General features: G+C 47.9%; 1 protein-coding gene across 1 annotated transcript; it reads right to left on the bottom strand.

The window, feature by feature from the left end:
• Nucleotides 1-900: 900 nt before the first annotated feature.
• LOC105040823 (protein LIKE COV 1) lies at nucleotides 901-11,569 on the bottom strand. Its single transcript, XM_010917526.3, has 7 exons — nucleotides 11,063-11,569; nucleotides 6,135-6,187; nucleotides 4,385-4,494; nucleotides 3,310-3,477; nucleotides 3,077-3,174; nucleotides 1,431-1,557; nucleotides 901-1,235 (listed from the first exon to the last, which is right to left on the bottom strand). Exons 1-7 carry the CDS (start codon nucleotides 11,213-11,215, stop codon nucleotides 1,138-1,140), a joined length of 807 nt encoding a protein of 268 aa, XP_010915828.1. The 5' UTR covers nucleotides 11,216-11,569; the 3' UTR covers nucleotides 901-1,137.
• Nucleotides 11,570-23,005: the final 11,436 nt, after the last annotated feature.

The following is a 23,005-nucleotide window of genomic DNA, read 5'->3' as shown; positions in this document are numbered from 1 at the left end:
TGCTTGTTTTTTTCGAAGTGAGAGGGGTTACATGTTCAGTCTTCAAACCTGAATGACAGGAACAATCATTGCTAGAAAGAAAATAATTACAAAGATGCTTTAATTTTTGAGGAATATTGTTATTGTGTCTCTTCTTTTACAGCAGTAATAGTGCTCACTAAAGAGCCGACTTGGAAGCATAGCGTTTGTTAGAAGATGCCTTTCGATCATGCATCCAACCATCATTTTGTCAATGCTGAGTCCCCAATGGCCAACTGCATCTTTTGTATGAAAGCACAGTATTCTTCATGGTAATCATGTAAGCTTGTTGCGAAAATAGTTTAACATCATCTGCCGTATCTGGCTTCCGCCATTTGTTTTCCATGGAACGGAAGAAATGAACAAATCCATCATCTGAAGCATCAAGTTGGTACCTTCCCCTAATAAATGGGTTGCAGGCAATGTTGTTAAAATAAGAGAGAATGGATTCTCCAATGACCAACCACAAAAAAATAAAATAAAAAAAAAATAAAGAAGAAGAAAACAACCTCGCAACGACAATAACTGCCAAGGCCCCGGGGCCTTGATAGATCCAGCAGCTTCTTTTTTTTCTTTTGGTGAGCTGATCAAAAGGCAATGGCTGCCACTACGCCCACCGACCAAAGCTTGGATCAGTTAACTTTTTAATTCAAGTCTAAATGGGCTAAGCTGCTCATGAGAATGGAAGTTGCACAAGAAATAGATGCTCAGGTGGGCGGCATCTGGAGTCGCACAGTTCAACATCATGCAGGAAAACAAATTCCAGAACCGCTTAAAAAATCTGTCACACGAATGACTATGAACGTGGGGACACTTGCAATATGGAACCGCTTCAAATTCTTAATAGACCCACGATCTTAAGAGAGTGCACACACTCAGAGCTGAAATAAACCTTGTTCTTTTGATGTAAAACCCATACAAAATATCGAGCCAGATCTGCTGTCAGCTTCATCTACTTTTTACACAGCAACAGAAACCTTAACAAAGGGAAAATGTTACATGCCACCAGAATTTGTCTGGCTGATACAAAAACGGAAATTTGACGAACTGAAACCATAAGGAACGAACCACGTGATCAATTCTGGCAGCTCAAACAAATAAAAACAACGCATGTGTGTCTCAGTTTCGACTAGATCTGGTTCTGTCCACTTGGATTGTATGTGAATCCAGCGTTGAGAGAATTTGGGGCATTGACATGCCCCCCGAGACTACAATTTCTGCATGGTAAACATGATTAAAGAACATCATTAACATTTGAGGAACTGACAAGATGCCTTTTCTCTTTTTTTTTTTTTTTCTTTGAAGAACAGTGAAAGCACTAGCTCAATTATGACTGCATTCAGTAAAATAGCAAAGGAATAATAAGCATCTAACACCTTGCAAGAGAACTGATCAAGAAGATGGCAGCTTACCAATTCCTTCACGGACAGATAAGTTTGGTCTAATGACATCCTTGGCATTGACCAGAAATATATCACCGATGTAGAGATGGTTGGTTGGAACATAGACACAATATAGCTCCTCTTCACCAGAATAACCCTGTAGAGAAAAAAATATCAATTATTCAATGACTAAAATTTGGATAACACTAATAATTATTTGAAGAAGGATGAAAGAGAATGTAGCTGAATTAAAACCAACGTGCTCGACTTAGATTTCTGCATGCATATGCATACATACATACAGCCATGTAGGAAAACCCGACTTTTGACCTGCACACTGAACCATGACTTGGGTCTGGGCCTACTGCATCCAGTGCACTCAGTTTATTCTTACAAAGGCCATCATTAGGACCTCAAGTACACAGCACGCACGCTGAACCATGACTTGGCTCTGGGCCTAATGCATCCAGGGCAGTCAGTTTATTCTTACAAAGGCCATCATTAGGACCTCAGGTACACGCACGCATGCAGTTTATTCTTACAAAGGCCATCATTAGGACCTTGAGTACACGCATGCACGCACGCAGTTTATTCTTACAAAGGCCATCATTAGGACCTCAAGTGCGCGCGCACGCACGCATGCACACGTGTGTGTGTGCGTGTGTGTGTGTGTGTCTATATATAATATATAGATATGGATAGATAGATACATTCGGAGGTAAAGCATACATCCATTACTACATCCTACGTAATGTCACATGCTTCTTAATATGAGCCCTGCCACCTCCTTCGGCACAATATTCATGTTGATCTAGTTAGGCCTTTCATTAAAAATATTGGAGCCCCCTTTCTTACTATGTCCTCTTCTCAAGTCTTTGTACTACATGATTATACTACTAAATTCTCAAATATCAATATCACCATATCTCTTTAACCCATAGTAGTGGAACTCCAAGACATCCTAGTTCTCTCACTATGTTCTTCCACCTATACCACAGAACTATCCCTGCATTATATTTCCACAAAGTTTATCGCAAGCCCTGAACTATTTTTATGCATAAGATACGCTTCAGTATCATTTTGAGCACTTATGTCTCCCCCAGAAGTTTAAATTAACAGCAAAAGTTCACAAAATATTCTACATCTCATACAAAAAGCCCACCTCTTATTTGATGTGTCACCCCTCTGTTTAATCAATCCATGATAAGGGAAAAAAAAAAAAAAGAAAAGAAAGAAAAATGCCAACAAATTGGAGAAACAGCTTTTTGGCTGGTTTAACCAAGCCTATTCTCCTATCCAACCAACTCCCCGTCAACAAACCTATCCACCAAATCATCCCAATCTTAAACCCCTCAATCTTACATGGTAATCTAGCACATTTTTCATCCTTTCCAACAACTTGTTAAATTATATGGAATACAGACAATTTTTGTTTACTAAAATATACATCTCGTCCGATGCATCTGGCAGAAAGAAAGTTTATATAACTTAGAATCCTAACTCAACCTTACAAGATAATCCAAATTAATACCATAGACTTACACAAACCATCATAGAAAAATTTTGGCATGCCCGATGAGTAGTCAATAAGGTTATGCATACGTAATGTAACAAACAAGCATGAGCAATAATGAAAATGCATGAAACCAATAATACTCAGTGCCTGATGTTTGGACCTGAAGAACAACAGCTGAAGTGATGAATCCAAATGCATATTCTCCGATACGGGGGTGCCTTATGATGGCAACTTCCTTGAAGGCTTGTGTATTTTGATCTGTAATTAGAGAATATTAGCAACAGAAAAGTAAATGACAGACTGACATAATCATGAAAGTGAAGGAACATCACCAATGTTAGCAACAGAAAGTAAATTAAGACTGACATAATCATGAAAGTGAAGGAACATCACCAGGTGATATAGCAGCGCTAATTTGTTTCGATGCATTATATATGTGTCGAACAAATGGCATCCGCTTGATAAACCACTCGCCGAGGCTAAGAACAGATGCCCCCAGCCATGATGACATGAACACTCCAACCAAGAAGATGAACAATATGGAAGTAACAAAACCAAGTCCTAACAAAGTCAAGCAATAAATACAGGTTTTTTTTCAGAAATGTTGGAAACGGGAGGCAACATATGAATTTAATTAACTAGAACTTCAAAATTAGCTTACATTGAGAGTAAAGAACAAAAACTAACCAAATGATAAAAGCAATAACTAGAAGCCTAGGAGATATCACTGTGCAAAAAGAATGAAGAATGAACAGAACAAATAAGAGAATCAACAAAATAACTCCCTTGATACCCTCCCCTCCTCCCACCTACAAACATCAAACAAAACTAAAACAAGAAAACAAACAGATCGCCCACAACATAGTGCCAAGTAAAAGCATATTCCTTGTTCCTGCCATGGCAATTTTATGCAAAATAGTTGCAATTAAGATGAATAATACATGGTTGGTTTTCTAGTGCAAGAACTAGCTTACAGTTCCAAGTTTTGGCACCTAAATATTCACATGCTTGTTCACTGCATACACAAAAAATGGCAAGCAATAACTGGATAAGTTATTGAAAACTTTATCATGAAACTCTTGCAGAAAAAAAAATAAAACAACTATCTCCACTTTATTTGTTGTTGGAATTTGGGAGATACAAAGCGACACTTAAGAGTTGACACTTAGATTGTTGAAAAAAGATCGAATCCAATGGACATTTAAAAGGAAACATAGTGATGTCTCGCTGATAAATCTAGACAATATTTAGCTAAAGTTTCATTGCATGTATCCTAAAACATAAGAAAATAATGAACATTTAGTTCAGCTTAACGACAAATCAAATGACTTAAGTATGATAAGCTCCCGGGCTGATAATAAGCATAAACAATGTAAGGGAAAAGGAATGTCATCCATAAACGATGCATAGAATACTGAAGTAGAAATTCATAACCAAATAGAAGGACTATATGAATAATGATGCATACCAAATATGTTGATTCCAAGTTGAGCATAAATTGGAGAGAAAAATCCATCCACAAAATGGATAAACCACCAGGTGATGTAGAAGGTGATCGCTATTGGAAACAAGATAACACTGCAAGATGCAGAAAGAGGTAAGGAAAACAACCAACAAGTTAAAAAAAATGATACAGCATAAAACTCGCTTTGGTTTCATATTAATCATAAAAAAACCTAACATAATTTTGGGATTCTCTTGTCAGTCTCTTACTGAATCCAATGTTTTATATATCTATTTTATCAAATCAAATGGGATCAGGACACCATGGTATTGCACTATATCAATCCATTTCATACAAGCAAAATAGACCATATTCTGTTTTATGCTCATCCTCAACTGCATTCAGATTCTTCTTCAAAATAGATATGACAGCAAGACTGGTCACTCCTATGGATGGATGGAGAGACAATTATCATATCTGTTTTGTTTAATAAAAAAAAATGCTACACGCATCCAACAAATATACAAACTGAATTCAATAATCCAGAGATTTTTTTTTTCCAAATAAAAATATCATCAGTTGAATACTTAGATTTGACAAATTCTTAAAATATGATCTAATTTCTTATAAAAGATTATAATTGTTGACTTAAAAAGAACTCTGCCTGTGCATAATACTTTGTACATAGGCGCTCCCAGTTGCAGCAGTCACCCCCAGTTAAAGTAGGTTGACAGCCATAATGAAACTATAGTGACATCCTATGAACAGGAAACCTAGCTGAGGAAAAGGATTTATGTAGCCGACGCCAACTAGTTTGGGAATGAGGCTTAGTTGAGTTGAGTTGTGGACTACACACACACACACACATTAGATAAACATCAATAAATAACACACCATGAGACAGTCATTTGGTGATTACTACCATTGGATGTTGGTCTGGGTCGCCGAAACTTATTAACAAAGGATTTCTTTGTCAAATTTTGCTCTGACTTTCTTTTATCAACCAAAATTATCGCAATTCCTGTGATTAAAATAGTTCGGTGTTATTTTAAACATGGTTCCGAAGATCTTCCAAGTTTTATGGTGCATATCTTAGATGAATGTTACCATTCGCCATTTAAATTACTTGTTTCTCAAATACCCCCCCAAAAAAAAATTTACCTCAACCTTAAGTATATCATCTATTTTATCCCTTACTTTTTCTAAAAAATCACTAAGCAAGATTTATAGCTTGTAGTAACATTTTATGCAAAAGCTTCCTGGAAACTCCTACTTTGCATCACTTTCTATGAAAGCCACTTCCATGAAGCACCTAACACAGTCAAAGAACTAGGCCTAATAAAATAGGAACAAATAGTAAAACAAGATCAACTGGAGCTAACATAATTAATTTGAAGATTACTGTTCATGTTAATAGATTGAAATATCCCTGCTATCAAGGGAAATTAAGAAGCATCAAATATTATAAATGTTGTAAGAAGCACAAAATAGAAATTTAAAAATAACATGCAAATGAAACTTTTGTATCAAAGTAGGTTTTAATGGAAGTTGGTAGCAACAAGCTATGCCTGAGTATGGGCACTAAACATGTAAAAGCAGGAGTACAAGTCCTGAAGTCTAATCTGTCATGTTAAACAGTTCCAACTAATGAAATTATAATGTAGTGTGAATGACAGTTGGTATAAGATATGTAGAACTAAACAGAGAAGCAACAAAGAAGTGCATACTTGACTCAATATATATGAATAGAAAACATATAATACACGAAACATACCATCCAGTCATGAACTTTTTTGAAGCCCAACTACGAACAACTTTATAAAATGCCTGCATGGTAGAATTGTTTTTGTTTAAAATCCAGCACACAGTTTGCATAACAATTCTTAGTTCTCAAAAAAGTATCATATTTTTGAGTGCTATTGAACAATTAATAGCTGATAGAAATGTCATATATGCAGAATAGTGTAACGTAGAAATTTTCTCGCAAAAAACAAAAAGAGAGATTTATAGGAAATGATCTGCTCACTCTAGCCTTCTTCAACAGCTACTTCAGGGTTCCAACTATAAATAGTAGAGACTAGATTCAAATATAAGTCCAATGTTCTTTACAAATTGAACTAGTTGGCTAGCCTGGAAGGTGCTAATATAAAGGCATAAAATTCACAAATTTTATAGCAAAACATGAATAACTATAAAGATTTTAATAAGTAAGAAAAGGTCAAACAAAAGCCCATATATAAACCAAGACAGAAGGACTATAATTCTCCAATTTTCCTTAAATGGAATTACAAGCTCAAAAGGGTTAGACATCAAAGAAAGAAAAAAGGGAAAAGGGGGGGTGCGATGCTTAATAGGTTCCTAGAAGGTCCAGATAGCTCAAAACTTACTAGAGAATATGTCACAAGGTACATGTCTCAACTTAAAGAGAGGTTGCTGCAGAAGATGAAACATTTCAGACTGATCTCCTTCTGCAACATGCCTCTTCTAATCCCCTTATGAGTGAAATGGCTATCATAACAGAGACTGATCACCAACACAACTATTTAGACATCACAATGTAGGCTAGTCAGCAATATACCTATTTGATACACCAAACACAAGGAGACTACTGGATGTACATAATAAAATCTTAAAACTGTTCACAACCCGAAAATAGCATGATGAAATACCAACAAACTCTCACATGCTAGAATTCTGCCAATTTTCTCTCAATCTCCCTCCTTCAACCCTTGTCTATCTCAAGCCTTCAACAACTGATTTCTTTAAATGATTCGCATCGACAAGACTATGAAATATGTCTAGAACCCATTGTTTTGAAAAGCAAAATAAGCGCGGCCAGGGGGGCTGCCCTAGGTGGATCAAGGCACCAAGGCCTGGGTGGGTCAAGGCAACCAAGTGCTCTGACAGGCCTGGGTGGTCCCATTACTAGGCAGCTGATTATGCATGTGTTTGCATCTAAGGCAGGTGCTTCACAAATTTCTGTCAATTTCCACACGCCTTAACCCTTCATGACAACAAAGTGGAAATGGAATGAAGGAGAGAAGAGAAATGCTGGTATAGTGCTCAGTAGCATCAGTGCTGCAGTGCATCGCTCTTCTATGTGGCAGCTGCAATTCTCATGGATTAGTGGCTGAAATAAGGGGGTAATCTTTTTTCTTTCCTCTCTTGTCATTTCCCTTGATCACAATTGATGATAGTGCTATTGGAGAAGTCACCAATAAGTATGGCTGTAAATGGTGCTACTAGCAACGCTTGTCACTGCTAGGAATTCGCCTAGCACTTACATACCTTGGCCACATGTCTCACATCAAAAATTTTTCTAGACAATGGTAGCATCATAGAACATCTCGTATATTAAGTAATATTCAAATTCAATAGCATGATAAGCTTAAAAGAAAACAAAAACCTTAAGGGAAATGGACCATATGATAGACGAGGTTCACAAGGGTTTGCCAACATAAATAATTTATTGTAATTAAAAGGTTGACCAAAATTATGCGATGATAGGACTCGAGAAATTCCACAAACTACATCATGAGAGTGGCTTCTTGAAAGTAAGTTCCTTGAAAGCAAAATTCACTTCTAAGCATTTGGAACAGTAGAAAATAATTTCTAGAAGTTTACTTGGAATGAAGGTTTTACATCCCAGCAGGACGGAGAACATCCTGGCCATCCTATTCTATTCTTGAGAGAAAATGAGACTGGAACGGGGTCGCGGTCGGGATTCCAAACCCATCCATGCGAGGAGAAGAAAGACAAACGAAAGAAAGGAAAGGTGAAGAAAAAGTGAAAGAAAAGAAGGTAAATGAAAGAAAGGAGAGGAGAAGAAAAGAAAGGAAGGAGAAAAAAAAGAAAAGAAAGAGAGAAGAAAAAGGAAAAATAAAGAAAGGAAGGAATAAGTTGAGAAAGAAAAATTCAAGGAAAGAAACAAAGATAGAAGAAAAAAAAAGAAAATACAAAAGGAAAAAAAGAAAAAGAAAGAAAGAAAAAAAGGAATGAAGAAATAAAGAAAGATGAAGGATATCTACCAGAATGTGTGACCGGAATTGCTATTGAAATGGGATGGGACAACGGACCGAGACATCTCCATCCCAAAGGATTTAAAACCTTACTTAGAATGAGTTTTCTTTTTTTTTTCTTTTCTTTTTGTGGGGTGAGGAGATATAAAGGCTTTCCTTTTGTTAAACACAAGGATCGCCGATTCAAAACCAGATCTTTTACCAATCGACCGGCAATATGAGTTGGTACACCCCCGTACCATACCATACTAGGCCCAAACTAACACTGAAATTAGGGATGAACTGAAGAGAAAAAGTGAGAGAAAGAGAGATGGGGGAGGGAGGGAAATAAAAGGATGCCGGTAGAGATGTCGGTGGCCATCGAAGAGCCGCGGAGGCCGCTAGAGGACCGCGGAGGCCTCCTAGGCTCTGCAGTTCTCCACGAGAGAAAATGAGAGTAGAGAGGGAGGGAAGGAAAAGAAGATGAGGAAGAAAAAGACACCAGGGAGGCCGCCGGAAAACCGTCGAACAGCCCAAAACAGCCCCTCAACTGCTGTAGGTTCGAAACAAGGATGAAACTCTTGTTTCATCATGTTTTTAAAAAACACGATACACAATGAAACCCAAAATCCATTGCCGGTTTCACTGTGTATCGCATTTTCCAAGACACGACGAAACAGGAGCTTCACCCTTGTTTCGAACCTGTGGCAACTGCGGGGCTATTTTGGGCCGTCCGACAGCCACGACAGCCATCCGATAGCCCTCCAACAGCCTCCCCGCCGCATTCTCCTCCCTCCTCTTCTTTTCCTTCCCCTCTCTATCTCTCTCTTCTCGTATCTCGTGGAGGACTGAGAGCTCCGACAGCCTCGACAGGCCACCGACGGCCTTTCCCTTTCCTTGCCTCTCATCCTCTCTCTCTTCCTCTCTTTCATTCTCCCTTGCTCTGTTTTCGCCGGCATTCCGAATGGAATGTCCAAGCCGCACCGGTTAGCTGTCGGTACGGTTCAGCATGCCCCAAACCATCCGGTTCAGAGTGGTTCAACAAACAACTTATACGAATTTTTTGACCTACACTTCAATCTGGTGACAGACAAATCGTTCTGAATAGATAAGTTCGAGGTGTACCTAGGCGGACTGATTGATTATTAGGATGGTGTGGCTGGTTGATTTGAAGTCTCGATACTTCTCACCCTCTCTTTCGATCTCTAATCTCAATTCTCCTCTCCCTCTCTCTCAATTTTCCTTCTAATTTTCCTCTCCAAGACAATGATGGCTCGACAAAACCAGCCGTTTGGGTTCAGTTCTGTGACAATGACAACTGATACACCCCTCTCTCTCTCTCTCTCTCTCGATTCTCCTCCCAAGCTACCTCTCCAAGACAATGACAATGCAACAGCATGACGATGCTAGCCATTAGGGTTCCATTCCACAATGATGATAACCGGTGTGCCTATCTCCCCCTCTCCTTCTCCCCCCTCACCCTCTCCCTGCCCCAAGTTTTGGCACACCTCGGCTTAGTATGGGACATACATATTACATGAATCAGTCGCCAACTAGTATGACCTCCCATTATGGTTTAGTCAACTTTGCTTCAATCCTTGTGGGCATAAGTTCTTAGTGGAATGTGTACATTGCAAGCATGTACTTACACTTGTTGGGTCTTTGCAAGCTAAACAAAGACCTTTAAACACATTTCATACCTAGGTAAGGATCCAAGAGGCATCATTATAGAAAAACTTAATGAGGCATGAGCTATGTGAACAGACCAAGGTGCATGGGTGATGGATCTCATATTATAGTTAACACAGTTTTATTCATTAGGTGGGCTAAGATATATCACCACCATTCCATTAGTTGTCATGTAGGTAAGCTCTTGTTTCCAAAATTTTGCGTCACTCTTTCTTCCCCAAGCACTGCAAATGCTACCACTATGATATATTATTCAAGCCACAACACATGTATGATGTCATGTAAAGAACATAATCCCACCACTAATTCTCACATTTACTAAGGCAGAAGATAACATGCAGAGAATTATAGTTCAAACTGAATAGATCCATAGCAAGGAGTCAAACATCCCTACTGCCAAGTATGAACCATAAAGTCCGCCATTGAAATCAAAATCAAGCTCAGCTAAAAACAAACAAAACCAAAACCAAAGAGAAAACCTTCCTTTGAAAACCACATAATTAGTCCACCCAACCAACAAACAAACCCAGATAGAAGAAAAACAAGATAAAGACGCCGGTTTTTTGAAAATTGACAGATTTCAACTCGACAATCCTAATAAAAATGCAAGAAAGAAAAGCTCAAACCAAATTCAATTCCATGCAAAACCATTCAACCAACAATCGATCCTCCAATTGCCGACCAGCCTCAGCGCAGCTGGCCGGCGTGCCTTTCCTCATGTGAGAGGATGACTGTTCCAACAGTCGATCCTCCAATCAAACGAAAACCAATTGAAACATACAGGACAAATTGGATCTCCACCAAATCCTCATAACCAAAATAACAAACCCAGGAGAACGGAAATCACAATAACCTGATCCCTAAATCGAAAAGAGACCCTCTAATCGCCCCTTAAGACAACCAAGAAATGACGTAAGATTCCAGAATTCAACAAAAATAAACCGGATGCCAGTTTTCAACCAAAAATAAACTCTAAAATGTGAAGCATGCAGAAATGAAGGGCATTAGGGCACACCTCACGACCGGAGTGGTGGTGGACGGCGGCGGAGGAGGAGGCCGAGGCCTTGGAATCGGAGTCTTCGGCGGGGTCCTCTGCCACCGGGATCAGCAGCTCCCGATCTCTCTCTCTGCTCCCCATCGCGCTAGACGCCTTCTTCTCGTCTCCCATCACCCTCTCATCCCAAAAGCTTCCCTCTCTCTCTCTCGATTTATACTTTTCGTTCTCTTGGATTATAGAAGAGGAACAGATTGAAGACAACTAGGCAATGGTTTCTTCTTTCTCTCTTTTATCTCTAGGGCATTCCAGAGCGGAAGGATCTGCCGAGCCGACTTTCTCCTCACCACTCTCTCTCTCTCTCTCTCTCTCTCTCTCTGGAAAAATAAAAATAAATAGAGGGGAAAGAGGGGAAAGCAGCGGATAGGGAGGCCGAGAGGAGGTTGGTTCAGTATGGGGCCCCACTGGGGAACGTTACGTCGATCCAATCGACGATCTCAGATACCAGATGCCTTCCAGCTAAAGGCGAGCACGGGACAGGGAGAAGCATCCGTGAGTTGTCACATTTCCCGGAAAAGAGCTGGCCGGTATGAGGAGAATACGATGAGGGAGGCAAACCCATCCAGCGGACGGCTGAGATCTTATGAGTTCGGATTAGGATCCACGATGGATGGATTCCAGATACAATCTCGATTAGGAAAATTCTTACCTGACTTTAAATGCCGAACGTGTTAATGCATTAATTTTTAGCAAAAATGAACCTCACAAACAATAAGAAGAATAATGTAATTGAAGAACTATTTCTATAATCGAAAATGCCAAGCGTGCAGTTAACGTAGTTAATGCACGCAGCTCTTCTTGAATCTTACGTTCCGCATGAATTGGATGTCAGTCACGAGAAAAAAAAAAAAAAATGCCAAAAAAGAAAATTTAGGACTATCTTTACTGAAGATCTCTTCTCATTTTGTTACTACGATTTTTCTTTTATTGAAGTAAATAAGGCTCATTATTTATGTAACCGGCTCTTGAACCATTTTGGTGTTTGACCTTGAGAAGTTAACTCGCTTATTCTAAACACCTTTGTAAAGAGTATAAAATATGATACCAAAAAAAGAAAGAGTATAAAATATTCATTATGATCATTTACGTTTCATCGATCAGGCTCTCTAGGAAATTTTAGAGACTTGGATTCTAATTCTATTTGTTAGAAAAGGCTCGAAAACAATGGACTTCGGATACTATGTTGATGAGGATTGTAAACGGAGTTTCAAATTTGCCTCCAACAAAATCGCCGCTAACCAGCTACTTACATTAGAGGAAACTTAAATCCATGCAAATAATAAAGTTTATATTCCCAGTTCACATGCTCACGTCCCCCTTCAGATAAATCAGTATTGATAACATTAATCATCAAACATCAACTCCATGGCCAGGATGCAAATGGGTTGGTCGACAGGCCAAAATTTACATCACTGGGACAGCAGCATAGTAAACTTTGTATATCCTTATGCTGTCAGCCATTTTCCGTGTTTTGGAAGAAGAGGCCAGCAGGCGAGACTGGCCTTCCCCCAAACAATACTTAACCACCTCCCAAAAGCTGGTGAAAGGAGGATTCAAACCCAACTATTTGGTGCAACCACCAGGAGACTCCAATAGCATGATGAGCTGCATCTTCTGCACTTCCAGCATATTGGTGATCAGAGTTCTTGAACTGAAAGAATGTGAATGTGAATACCAGACTGCAAAACTCATGACATTTACAATGACATTATTTTAACTTGCAGAAAAAATAATGACAGATCATTACTCACAATTATCTGATGCAAATTCTGCAGCACATAATGCACTAAAGAATGTGTTGCGGCCAATCGCCTCGTCGTCCGATCGCCGGAAAGCGTGCACCTGCAAAAGGAAGTCCGCACTGACCGGAGGCGGCTCCGGCGGGGACCCTCCGACGGTCAAGTCAGAGAGGTGATTGGGCAACAGTGAAATGCAGACGGAGAGCTCTGAGAAAGAGAGAGAGAGAGAGAGAGAGGAGCGAGCCTACGTATGTGGAAGAGACGGGCGGATCGATCCCTTGCACTGTTGCCTTCCCCGGTATATATAGTGGAGCTAGGTATGGCGCCGTCATTAATGGCGCGGACAAGTGAGGAACTGTCAACTCACTATGGGCTGTCAGAGCCGCCGTGAAAACGTCATGTCGCCGTGCGGCTGTCTAATCACCAGGGTTGACCCGGCCCTCGGCGGGACAATGCCCCTAGGTTGTCCCTAGGTAACTGTGCCGCATGTCCGTGTCAGAGCTGACAACGTCTGGCGGCTGTACGGCGGTTGGAGGAGTCAGCCGACCCTAGGTCGGCAGCCAACGGAGTGGCGTCGGGTTCCTCCGGTCGGTCGGCGAGCTTTATGTAAGTCGGGCCTCAGACCCCCGGGTTCAGTCGGTCGGGATGGATACGCCCGACATACCCCAAGTCGGCGATTAGCCGCTGGTGGCTCCCGTCAGTCGGTCGCCCCGACCGACGATCGGTCGGCCTATCGGCCAGTCGGAGTCATCCAACGGGGGTGGTCGGGCCGCCAGGCGGTCGGACGGTCGGGCCGTCCAGTCGGTCGGGCCCTCCGGTCGGTCGGGCCCTCCAGCAGTCGGTCGGGCCCTCCGGTCGGTCGGGCCCTCCGGCAGTCGGTCGGGCCCTCCGGTCGGTCGGGCCCTCCGGCAGTCGGTCGGTCAGCGGGTATTCCCCAACAGTTGCCCCCCTCCACTCCCAAGTCGGGTGGTGGACTGGCCGAGGCTTCCATTCGGGCAGCAATCCCGGACGACTGGGAGTGGATTTGTCGCATGTGTAGATCCGACCGTACTGTCGGGTGATCCGATGTCAGACGCCTCATGAATGCCCAGCGATCCGGACGTCCAGTCGACGTCAGAGGTCACGTCGGCGTCAGGTGTCAGACGCCACGTCTTGTCGTCGTCAGTCGTCACGCCGGTGTCAGAAGATCGGGCGTCGGACGATACAGCGTCAGTCGATCGGATATTCGGCGCCGATCGAGGAAGAGAGGGCCGCTGTCAGGCGTCCCATCGGGAACGCGAACCGGTGCGGGCGCGTGAATGCGGGGCCGCGCCCCGCGTGCCGCGTGCCAAGGTGGTTGGCCGGCGCCCCCTCCAGCATTTAATGCGGGCGGTGCAGCCGTCCCGGGGCGGGGCGCGCCAAATCTTCCGCCAACCGGGGGGCGCCACGCGTCGCGCATCTGCAGGTCTTCGGTCGGCGCGGAAGGATCTCGGCCGTCGGCCGGCCCTATATATATAGGACCTCCCGGACCCTGACCCACATTTGCCACATCTCGCTGGGGAAACTCTGTCCGGGGGATTTTTCAGTCGTCGCGGGCAGAGCTCTTCTTCGTCTGCGGAGGGTCCATCCGGATCCGGTTCGTGGTCCTCCCTCCCCTTCTTCCTTCCTTTCTTCTCTTTCTCCTCTTTCGGTCCCTGCATAATGACCAGGAAACCGACTCAGGGAGCTCGGTCGGGGAACCCGACCGACGACTCCCGATCGGCTCTGGAAGATGAGGCCTCCTCGCTTTCGGGGCCGAACGTCGATCAGCTTCGGGAGCACTATCGCATCCCGGAGCAGTTTCGGCTCTCCGCTCCAGGGGCCGGCGGTCGGGTCAACAACCCTCCGCCTGGCGATCTGGCGCTGTATGTTGAAGACCTTCGCGCGGGTCTTCGACTTTCGATTCCGGAGTTCGTCCGGAATCTGCTTGATTACTACGGACTCTGTCCGGCGCAACTGGCGCCGAACTCTATTCGGCTAATCATTTCCTTCGCGCTGTTGTGTCAGCTCTTGCCGACCAACCCCCGCGTTTCCCTCTTCCGGGCCTTCTTTGTACTCCGACCCCACCCTAAAGCCCGAGGGTGGTGGCTCTTCAACCCCCGGAAGGGTCTTGCTCTCATAACTGGTCTTCCATCATCCATTCATGGATGGAAGAACCAGTTTTTCTTTGTTTCCTCTTCCTCTTCTTGGGGCTTTCCTTCTCGTTGGGGTACACCCCGAACCGTGGCCAACGAAAACAGTCGGGTGGATGCGGACGACCGGGAGGACTTCCACCGACTGAAGGACATGTCGGTACCGAAGCAGAGGGAGCTTGTTACCGAACAAGCTCTCTATGACGCCGGCTTGAGTCTGGTCCCCCGAATAGGTATCGCCCGATCCTCCGGCTTTTCTTTTTTATCCATCTTTTGGTCGGCTTTTGGTCCAGCCATTAACTCTTTTGTCGGTATTGCAGGGACTCCACCGAGGATGAGGCCGACTGATGCCGAGATTCGGCAGTTCGCCAAGAGGAAGAGGCCTGCATCGGGGGCCGGCCCTTCGCGTCCTGTAAAGAAGCCAACCCCAGCTCCGCCAACCGTCGAGGCGTCGGCGACCGACCAGTCGGAGCCGGTCATAGCCCTCGTGGCTCCGACGGTCCGAGCCGAGGAGAGGCCGACTGAGGAGGCGGCTGAAGAAGTATCGGGGGCTTCGCCGGTGCGGGTGGAGCCGGATGACGTTCGGGAAATCGAACATCGTTCGGCGGCGTCCGTCGGTGCAACAGGGGGCGCCGGATCGAACTCCAGCGTCCCGTCGCTGCCAGTCCCGTCGGTCGGGGCAGCTGATCGGGGAAAAGCCCCGATGGAGCCCGCAGAGGAGGATAGGTCGGGGGGCCGGTCGATGCCCCCAAGCGCCTACTACCCCGAGGGTGCGTCGGCGTTGGCCGACCACGATCTTGCGAGGAGGTTGTGCCAAGGGATCCTCCTCCCAACCGATGTGGGGTTGCTGCGAACTCGGCAGGTGTCCGAGATGTTGTCTCGGTTCTACCCGACAATGGTCGAGGTAAGCTTCGAGTCCTCTCTTCCTTAGAGATTTTCCTTAGGAATTTTTGCTTATCATGCAATTCTGACGAAGCTTTTTGGTCGGCAGCTGATTTTCACAATGTCCGAACTTGAGGCCGGGTACCGAAGGTTCGGCAACGTTCGGGCAGCCTTCAAGGAGAGGTCGGCGGCGGCCGAAGCTGAGAGGGCGATGTTGGCCGAACAACTCCTGCAGTCGGCCGACCGGGAGGCCAAGTTAGTCGACGAGGTCTCCCGGCTTGGGTCCGAACTGCAGTCGGCCAAGAAGGAGGCCAAGCACAAAGGTCGGGCCGTACGCCGCCTTCGACGCGAACGGGATGGTGCAACTGCCGAACTCAAAGGGGAACGCGAGCAACTCCGGGCCAGCCTGGAGAAGCTCGCAGAAGCCGAAGAGAAGCTGTCCATCGCCCAGATCGACGCCGAAATGGCGAAGGTCGAGGCGGAGTCGGCGAGGGAGGAGCTCGCCCGAGCCGAGGACGAGGCGATGTCGGCGAGGGAGTCGGCCAAGAGGGCGGTGGAGGAGTTCCGGTCATCCGACCGACATCGGGAGGAGATGCTCGAATCGGGCTTCGCCTCATACCGGGTCGGGTTCGAGGATGGTCGGGACGCCGTCCGTGCCTTGTACCCGGAGGTGGACGTCAGCCGCGTCGTCCCTCCGTTCGCCGAGGAAGGAGCCGAAGAAGAAGGAACGGAAGAGATGGCCGACCAGCCGTCGGGAGGCGTCATCGCGGTGGAGGAAGCCGTCCCGGAGCAGGCACCGACCGAAGTTCCTTTGTCGACCGAAGCCCATCCCTCGGCGGCCGACCAAGCGTCGCTTATGGCCGAGACGTCGATCATCCCCGATCCTCTGTCGGTCGAAGAGATCGACCAGGACGGGTGATCGGCCCTGCCGACCATCTTTATTTTTGTCTTTTTGAAAATACATGTAATCGGGCTTCGTCCCGACTCTGTAATTCCTTTTCATCAATGAATGAAACTTCTTTCTTTCTCTCCTTGTTATTTGTGATGCCGGCTATAGCTGCGATGTCGAACTTTAGTTGCTAACTTAAGTAAGCCACTAACTCACGTGAGTCGGTAGGACTCCGACAACTTGCATAGCCCTGAAAGTGGATGGGTCCCGACTTTAGGTCGGCTTCGGGTAGTCGAAGTTGCCAGTTGGGTTCATCCGTTGAGTCGGGAGCCGACCGAACCTTGTAAAGGTTAGGGGTTCGGACTTCCGTAGATGCATTTAGTCGGCGTCGGTCGGTCCCAAGCACCTGAGCAGAGGGAGGGAGAACGACCTCTTGTAGAGTCGGCCGTCCATGATCACATATTGCGATGCCGACCATCGGAGTCGCTTGGCCTCCGCGGGATCTTCGGGACTGGTCCCGTCGGACAAGTACCGGACGATCGGGTCCATCCAACTTGGTTCAGACGTTAGCTGCTGCGCTTCTTCGACCCGATCAATGCTCGGCTGCTGGAGGTTTTCGACGAACGTCCGACCCAAAGAATCATAGGCCGACGTTGCCAATCTGGAGAGAGCATCGGCACGGGCGTTCTCCGTCCTGGGGATGTGGGAGATCTCGAAATACTCAAGGCGGGCCACGAGATCCTTTACCTTCTGAAGATACTTGATCATGGTCGGATCTCGCGCCTCGAAGTCGCCCTTGACCTGCCCCACGATCAGCTGAGAGTCGGAGAATGCCCGGAGGCTGTCGATGCCCAGCTCCTTCGCCATCCTCAAGCCCGCGAGGAGTGCCTCGTATTCGGCTTGATTGTTAGAGGCCTTGAAGTCGAACCGGAGGGCGTATTCGGTGACTACCCCATCCGAATTCGTGAGCAGGAGCCCGGCCCCGCTTCCCTGAGCGTTCGAGGCTCCGTCGATGTGGAGTACCCAGGTGGAGATCGGGTCTGGCTCAGAGACCGAATCTCGTCCCGGGCCTTCAGCCCCCGACCCTTGGTCGGTCGTCGGGCATTCGGCGATGAAGTCGGCCAAGACCTGCGCCTTTAAGGCAAGCCTCGGTCGGTACTGAATGTCGAACTCGCTAAGCTTCATCGCCCACTTAGCGAGTCGTCCGGATGTGTCGGGCCGGCGCAGTATGGCCCTCAGGGGCCGGTTAGTGAGTACCACGATGGCGTGGGCCTGGAAGTATGGTCGGAGCCGTTGCGCGGAGACGGTCAGGGCGAAAACCATCTTTTTCGTCTTCGAGTATCTGGCTTCGGCGCTGTGGAGCACTTTGCTGGCATAGTAGATGGGCTGATGAGTCCGACACTCGTTTTCCCGAACGAGCACCGAGCTGATCGCCTCAGAAGATGTGGCCAAGTAGAGATACAAGGTCTCCCCGACATGCGGCTTTACGAGCAGCGGCGGGGAAGCCAAGTACCTTTTCAGGTCTTCGAAGGCCTGTTCACACTCATCCGACCAAGAAAAACCGTTCGCCCGGCGCAGGGTCTTGAAGAACGGGAGGCACCTTTCAGCTGATCGGGAAATGAATCGGCTAAGAGCGACGATTCTTCCGTTCAGCTGTTGGACCTCCTTCTTGGTGTTCGGATGACGCATGTCGAGGATCGCCTTTATCTTCTCAGGGTTGGCCTCGATCCCTCTCTGAGAAATGAGGAATCCGAGGAACTTCCCTGAGGTCACCCCGAAAGTGCATTTGGTCGGGTTGAGCTTCATTCGGTGTCGTCGAAGGGTGCGGAAGGTCTCCTCGAGATCCTGAACATGATCCGGGATCTGCGGGCTCTTTACCAGCATGTCGTCCACGTACACCTCCATGTTACGCCCGATCTGGTCTTTGAAGACCTTATTGACGAGTCGCTGGTAGGTGGCGCCGGCATTCTTCAATCCAAAGGGCATCACCCGATAACAGTTGAGGCCCTTGGGAGTCACGAACGCGGTGTGCTCCTCGTCTTCAGGCGCCATTCGGACCTGATTGTACCCGGCGAAGGTGTCCATGAAGCTGAGCAGTCGAAATCCGGACGTCGCATCCACCAGCTGGTCGATCTTCGGGAGTGGAAAGCTATCCTTCGGGCAGGCTCGATTGAGGTCGGTATAGTCGATGCAGATCCTCCATTTCCCGTTGGCTTTCTTGACCATGACGACATTGGCGAGCCAGTCGGGATACGTGGATTCCCGAATGAAGCCTGCTTCGAGCAGCTTGTCCACTTCTTCGTCGATGGCCTTCTGCCTTTCTGGGGCGAAGGACCTTTTCTTCTGCCTCACCGGCTTCATTGTCGGGTCGATGTTGAGTCGGTGAGTAATTATTTCTGGAGGGATGCCCGACATATCTGCTGCCGACCAAGCGAATATGTCGGCGTTGGCCGTCAGCAGTTCCGCCAGTCGGTGGCGTTCTGTGTCGGGCAATTGAGACCCGACCCAAACTTTTCTGTCGGGATTTTCTCCTATCGGGATCGCCTCGAGCTGCTCGACCGGCGAACCCCGTTCTTCCTCCTCCCGTTGATCCAGTTTGTCGATTGTCAGGGGATCCTTTGTCTCGTTGTTTTGAGCGGAGATTTGGAAGCATCGTCGGGCGAGCTGTTGATCTCCGCGCATCTCCCCGACTCCATTTTTGGTCGGAAATCGAACAAGGAGATGGTACGTCGAGACGATCGCTCTGAGGGCGTTCAATCCGGGTCGCCCGAGTATGGCGTTGTAGGCCGAAAAAACTTGGACGACCGCGAAAATGAGGGAGACCGTGCTTTGCCGTGGTTCGGTACCGACCGTCACGGGCAGGGTGATTTCTCCTTCTGTCGTGATGGTGTCTCCGGCAAAGCCGATCAAGGGCGTGGAGACCCTCCTAAGTCGGTCAGTTGACAGTTGCATTCGGGAGAAGGTCGAGTAAAACAAAACATTTGTCGAACTTCCATTATCAACAAAAATTCGTTTTACATCATAATTGGCTATTGTCGCCGACACAACAACAGCGTCGTCGTGGGGAGTCTGGATGCCCCGAACGTCGTCTTCTGAGAAGGTGATTACGCCGTCCGGGCGCGACTTTTTCGTCGGCTCCCCCCTGTAGACGTCCCCGATCCCAGTCGCTTGGAGATCATGTTGATGACTCCAGCCGTCGGCTGGTTAGTCGGCGCCTCTTCAGTCGGCTGGGGGCGTCGATCGGCAGTCGGTCGGGTCGGCGGACCCTTTCGAAATTTGCCGAGATACCCCCGACGGATGAGATTTTCGATCTCATCCTTCAACTGGATGCATCGCTCGGTGTCGTGGCCGTGACTCCGATGGAACCGACAGTACTTCCGATGGTCGAGGCCCTTTGCCTTCAGAGGCGGAGGCCGTCGCAGGTATTCTTCCCCCTCGATCTCCATCAAGATCTGCGCACGGGGAGCGGAGAGAGGAGTGTAGGAGTCATACCTGGGACGCACCGGCCTCGGAGTCTGTCGGCGGGGTGATTTTTGGATCTGTCGGGGTGGAGAAAGCCGACTATTGGCCGGGGGCCTGCTTGGTTCGGCGGGCTCCCGACCTTTTCTCCGCTTCTCCTTCGGACCTCTGGGCTCGACCAAGCATCGATCGGACGCTCCTTCGTCCGCGCGCATATACTTGTATGCGCGCTCCAGTAGCTCCGCATATGTTCGGGGGAGGGTCTTGTCCAGAGAATAAGTAAATCGGGACGACCTCAGGCCCCGCTTCATGGCTGAAACCGCCATGTCTTCGTTGAGGTCCCGGACCTCGAGCGTGGCCGCGTTGAATCGCGCCACGAAGTATCGGAGCGTCTCGTTTTCCCCCTGTTTGAGGGAGAAAAGGCTATCCGACGTTCGCGGTGGCTTTCGGCTGGTGCTGAAATGGGCCACGAACGAGTGCTCGAGCTGCGCGAAGGAATGGATACTGCCTGATCGAAGACCGGAGTACCAAGCCCTGGCAGCCTTGCGGAGCGTCGCGGGGAAGCCGATGCAGAAAAGAGCGTCGGTTGCCCCTTGAATCGTCATGAGAGCTTTGTAGCTCTCGAGGTGGTCGACTGGGTCGGTGGAGCCGTCGTATGGCTCCACGTTCGGCATTTTGAACCGACTGGGAATCGGCTCGTCGAGGATCAGTCGAGAGAGAGGCTGGGCGGTCTGGAAGTCGACATCGTTCGAAGACTTCTGGCCGTCCATCTGCAGTTGGGCGAGTCGGCGGTCGATCTCCTCGAACCGTCGCTCGTAGTCGTCCGCTCGTCGATGCTGGGAGACCCCAGGGGTGGAGCCTCCGGAGGATTCTGAAAGAGAGGCCGACGGTGTGCGCGGCCGCTTTTCCTTCCTCGCCCGTTCCAACGGGGAAGGAGAGGGCCGCTGGGACCGTCGGTCGTCGCGCCGTGGTCGCCCCTCCTCCTCTCCGTGGGAGCGCTGTTGGGAGCGCTCGCATGGAGGCGACAGGGGTCGGCGCGACCGTCGGCGGCTGCTCCTGGAAGGCATAGGTCGGGCCGCCGGTTGTTGCTGGAGGCTTTTGACTGCGTCGGTCAGTACGGTCATCTGCCGCACGATGGCCGCAATCTGGGCCTCCGTGGTCACTGCAGGGCGCGGAGAGCTAGGCTCCGCCGCCAGTGGGGGCGGGGAGGCTTCTTCCCGGCGGGAAGAGCGCCTGGCCGACCCAGTGACTCTTGATCGTTGAGCTCTTGTCTTTGTCATGCTGTACCCCTTCCTGGCGCGCCAATCTGTTGCGGCCAATCGCCTCGTCGCCCGATCGCCGGGAAGCGTGCACCTGCAAAAGGAAGTCCGCACTGACCGGAGGCGGCTCCGGCGGGGACCCTCCGACGGTCAAGTCAGAGAGGTGACTGGGCAACAGTGAAATGCAGACGGAGAGCTCTGAGAAAGAGAGAGGGAGAGAGAGAGAGGAGCGAGTCTGCGTATGTGGAAGAGACGGGCGGATCGATCCCTTGCACTGTTGCCTTCCCCGGTATATATAGTGGAGCTAGGTATGGCGCCGTCATTAATGGCGCGGACAAGTGAGGAACTGTCAACTCACTGTGGGCTGTCAGAGCCGCCGTGAAAACGTCATGTCGCCGTGCGGCCGTCTAATCACCAGGGTTGACCCGGCCCTCGGCGGGACAATGCCCCTAGGTTGTCCCTAGGTAACTGTGCCGCATGTCCGTGTCAGAGCTGACAACGTCTGGCGGCTGTACGGCGGTTGGAGGAGTCAGCCGACCCTAGGTCGACAGCCAACGGAGTGGCGTCGGGTTCCTCCGGTCGGTCGGCGAGCTTTATGTAAGTCGGGCCTCAGACCCCCGGGTTCAGTCGGTCGGGATGGATACGCCCGACATACCCCAAGTCGGCGATTAGCCGCTGGTGGCTCCCGTCGGTCGGTCGCTCCGACCGACGATCGGTCGGCCTATCGACCAGTCGGAGTTATCCAACGGGGGTGGTCGGGCCGCCAGGCGGTCGGACGGTCGGGCCGTCCAGTCGGTCGGGTCCTCCGATCGATCGGGCCCTCCAGCAGTCGGTCGGGCCCTTCGGTCGATCGGATTCTCTGACAGTCGGTCGGTCAGCGGGTATTCCCCCAACAGAATGGTTATGCGTGACACGGCAATTTACAGCAATCCAACAACTGAAATTCCAAATTGACTTCTCAGCTCTCACCAGCATGATAAATGCCAATTGTGGCCTAAAGATCCACCGGACATAAGCGATGCCTCGTGTACAATAACTTCCAGCATGGACAAGTGGCATTTCACTTGTCACTCCAATTAAAAGAAGAGGTTGACAATCATGTCTTGCAGCATAAACTGACACGCATCCCTGCATCCCAAACGTCTGAAGTACTGCTGATTTGCAGGAGCTTGCGAAATTGAGTACCCTCATGGGCACACATGGTCTAAAGCGTGCAGGATTTATGCATGGATAAAGGCAAGCAAGATGGCATATTGTTAGGGGAGGGACACCTCCCGTTGTATAGCCAACCAACTGGACAACAAATATGACAGATTAGTAACAGCCAAGCTTCTATTAAAGATATGTTTGGATGGTTAGACTCAAAATTTTATGAGATTCAGAGTCCAACCATCAAAAATCTAAAATTAGAGAAATTCTTTGTACATCACGTGCATTGTTATGAAAATCTGACGTGGAGCACACCGCTTCACCGTATTGGATCATAGCTACTGCTTTCCAATGTGTATTTAATATCCGCAGTTCTA

Source organism: Elaeis guineensis, chromosome 3 (assembly GCF_000442705.2).
Source record: "Elaeis guineensis isolate ETL-2024a chromosome 3, EG11, whole genome shotgun sequence".
In the NCBI taxonomy this organism is placed as follows: domain Eukaryota; kingdom Viridiplantae; phylum Streptophyta; class Magnoliopsida; order Arecales; family Arecaceae; genus Elaeis; species Elaeis guineensis.
Note: the sequence above shows the minus strand (reverse complement) of the source record. Positions and strands in the feature narration are given on the sequence as shown.

Coding starts and splice junctions, on each gene's coding strand:
- LOC105040823 (XM_010917526.3), bottom strand. CDS start 11,215: ATGGGAGACGAGAAGAAGGCGTCTAGCGCGATGGGGAGCAGAGAGAGA. Junction 3,175..3,309: donor TAGCGCTGCTATATCACCTG/GTGATGTTCCTT, acceptor CTCTAATTACAG/ATCAAAATACACAAGCCTTC. Junction 1,236..1,430: donor ATCTGTCCGTGAAGGAATTG/GTAAGCTGCCAT, acceptor TTTACCATGCAG/AAATTGTAGTCTCGGGGGGC.